General features: G+C 43.3%; 1 protein-coding gene across 1 annotated transcript; it reads right to left on the minus strand.

The window, feature by feature from the left end:
• Nucleotides 1-483: 483 nt before the first annotated feature.
• On the minus strand, nucleotides 484-3,614 carry SARC_09353 (hypothetical protein; the record flags this gene model as incomplete). The annotated part of the gene is made up of 5 exons (XM_014296640.1): nucleotides 484-505; nucleotides 961-1,114; nucleotides 2,176-2,364; nucleotides 2,618-2,831; nucleotides 3,425-3,614. Coding segments are annotated over 5 exons (769 nt in total), but the record flags the coding sequence as incomplete, so codon positions are not given.
• Between the last annotated feature and the right edge of the window lie 94 nt (nucleotides 3,615-3,708).

Here is a 3,708-nt window from a genome sequence, read left to right on the forward strand (position 1 = left end):
CTGGCATTTGAGTATATTACAGCTATTCGTCATAGGGAAACGGGCATATGAGTATACTACAGCTATAAACGGGCATAAGAGTATACTACAGCTGTAAACGGGCATATGAGTATATTACAGCTATTTCTCATATGGTCTATTACCACCATCGGGCCAGCATCTACCTCTCCACTGGTATTGGGACCAGCGACTATATACAGAGTGCGATCTAGTATCAATCACGGGCTATGAACAGTGATACCGTTAGGCGAACAATCTCACAGATCTTCCATCCTACATAGAGACTTCAAGTACACACTTTTCACCAGAGAAAGTATGTAAGATTTTTAATATGGGCAAGTGCATGCTAAACTGGATAACGCTTTGCCCCCCCCCCCCCAGAAGTACTCACGGTTTTTGGAGTGGTTGACAGCCGAGAAGAGATGAAGAAGTACAATGTATGTATACGTTGATGTAGAAATACACGTTAACGTACACATGAATTCAGTCTACGTCAAAGTAGCTTCTATGTATACGTTGATGTAGAAATACACGATAACGTATACATGAATTCAGTCTACGTCTAATTAGCTTCAATGTATACGTTGAGGTAGAAATAAACGTTAACGTACACATGAATTCAGTCTAAGTCTAATTAGCTTCTGATACCAGTGTACACATATGCCGTAAAACAACAACAACCAACAAATGACCAGAGGTGCGTCAAGAACTTAGATTATACGATAGAGCCGTACATCTGTAAATCACATGTAGTGTGCGTAGAATGACACACATGACTGCGTTCTAGATCCTAATAAGGATACACGCTTACCTACCCTTGAAATCATAACTGCAAAAATAGCATTCGAAAAAATGTACAGATAGTTCGATATGAACTTAGTATACAATTACCAGAAACCCCTATATAACCCAACTCTGTACGTACTGGTTTAAAGATTGAAGGAGCATATACAGACATACCTATGATGCCACTTGTAGATCACAACGGATAGGACCACGATACCAACGCAGACTACTGTTGTTATGGCAACCGCGGCTATTCCCGCACCCGTGATCTTATCGTCCGGTTCTCCATTGGTTGTTTCAGTCACAACCGGATCACTTACGGTATTAGCTGAATAGAGCAAAAGGAATAATATATAAACATAGATAATTAAACGTACACACACAATATATATACATAGAGTGGTACTGAATTTTACAAGTATGGACATATTTTCAATATGCTTCAGCAATCACTGTATCACAGACTATACTTGCTAACATTACTGAGGTGCACGATACAATATACATGTACGTACTTCCACGCGTTAGATATAAAGCTCACCAATGGCCAAATAAACGGCACACAAGCAGACCACAAGAAAAGCCAAGAACAACAACAGCGGTGTCCAGAAGCGGGATGACAACAGTATATACTTGAAGTCATCGGCTGGTGTGTGAGCATTACATCGCTAGACAGTTTTAAAAACGGGGCACACACACAACGTACACACCACGTGTGACGTGCTATACTAAGAGTATCTACACACACCGGGTGATAGCTATATACCTATGTGGCTATATATGAATATAGACATGCCTGAATAACAGTGCATATATGGGCATGTTCAGTATCTATGAATGAAACTACTCGTATACTGGTGAATGAGTATGTGCACTGTAGATATACGCTATATAACACATAATATATACCAGATGGCGCATGCACATAATACAAATTCACTGCCACTTTGACACGACTCTTACATCTCATCACCATCCACTCTACCCGTACCAGTAGGGTCGATCACTCATAACACACCTTCACTACGCCTGTCGTATGCTTTAAATAGAAATATACGAGAGACACTCATTTCTCTTTTAGTGGGCTAAACAAAACCCCCACGCTGAGTTATGTATATCTGAAGATGTATGCATAAAAATATCTACATCTTTATACATCCATCTATACATACCAGTTTACTCAAGTTTACTCAAACGAACAAACAAACAAACAAACAAACAAACAAACAACAAAGAATATATATATATATATATATATATATATATATATTAATATATATATATATATAGAAATATACACATATACAGTCACACACAGGTCGGTTGCATCATACATGCATGACACAGCTTCCAAACAATCACGTCTCATATACATCACCCTACACATACCCGTTGGCTCAACCAAGTTCAGCACCACTTCGTTGGTAGGGGACGGGCTGGTTGTACTGCTGGCTTGGGCTGTAGTGTCCGTGGAGATATTCTCTGTGATTGCCTGACTCGCACTACTGGTTTTATCGACAATCGTGCTGGTGCTTGGGTTTGGGGTCTCATCTGACGCTAAGCTCGTAGCTGGTACAACTAGAAGTACAAAGTATGTGATAAAGTATAGGTGTCGATAGGGAGTAGGGAGGCTTCAGGCAAGAATAAGGGCGGAAAGAAAAAGCTTAAAGAATGGCGACTACAACTGGAGGATATGTAGGTGTCAATACACACACCTACCCACTCACCCACACACCCACACCCACACACCCACACACACTCACACACACACACACACACACACAAACACACACTCACATATATATATATATATATATGCTCATCAACGTACCCGTGTCTGCGCTTGTATCAGGTGTTGCTACTGGCTCCTCTGTACTCCCCGCTTGTTCCGATATAGTCTCCAATGGGGCGGATGTGACCGCAAGCGTAGCCACCGGAACCTCCACTGCGGTGGAAAAGTCACTTTGCGCGAAGAAGTTCGGTATCCCTTGCAACACATCGGACGCAGTCGTTGCCATTTCTGTCTGCGAGTCTCCGGTAAGTGCCTGGTATAAAGGTACAGACACGGCCCCATGGGGGGGGGGGTGTTTAAATAGGACAAGAAGAATCAGGGAAGCTTAGGTCGTGTACATGCACACACACGCACAGCTGAGTAGTAATGTGTGTGTGTATGTGTTACACCTGGATATCTAGTTGCGAATCAAAACCAGTACGGTGCGATAATACTCTGTGAGAGTTTCTTCAGAACCCTGAGGGGTTTTCTTATACGCAAGAAAAGGAGTGAGTGGATAGGCAGAGCTGAATGACCGATAGTCTCTATACCAACCCATATCACTACCCAAAGCATAGGACAGCCGAGTTCAGTTGCTGCATCCCATGACGAAGAGAATAGCTCTTTTCGACACCCTCACCCACAATGGAACCCAACACTCCCACCAAAGCTCACCCAATGGAATCAAACACCCTCACACCCAAAGGAACCAAACACCCTCACACTCAAAGGAGCCAAACACCCTCAAACCCAAAGGAACCAAACACCCTCACCCCCAAAGGAACCTAACACCCTCACACCCAAAGGAACCAAACACCCCCCACCTAAGCTCACCCAAAGGAACCAAACACCCCCCACCTCAGCTACCTGAGTGATGACCGCTATCTTCATATCAAACATGTCTGGCGAGGCGCTGTTGAAAGGAAAGGACGGGTAGGCGGTGCCGTTTAAGACAGTCATCTCGATGACATACTGAGAGCCTGCTAGCAGCTGCACGGGTGCGGTCAGGGCTGCGTTGTTCTGTCCGCTGCTGTATACGGTGGTGGCCAGGAGGGTGCTGATAAGGGGTGAATAAGCAGAAGGAGATGTAGAATCGGAATAGAGTATATGGATATATAATCAGAATAAGATACAGAATCAGAATAGGGTAC

Source organism: Sphaeroforma arctica, assembly GCF_001186125.1.
Source record: "Sphaeroforma arctica JP610 unplaced genomic scaffold supercont1.941, whole genome shotgun sequence".
Lineage (NCBI taxonomy): Eukaryota > Ichthyosporea > Ichthyophonida > Sphaeroforma > Sphaeroforma arctica.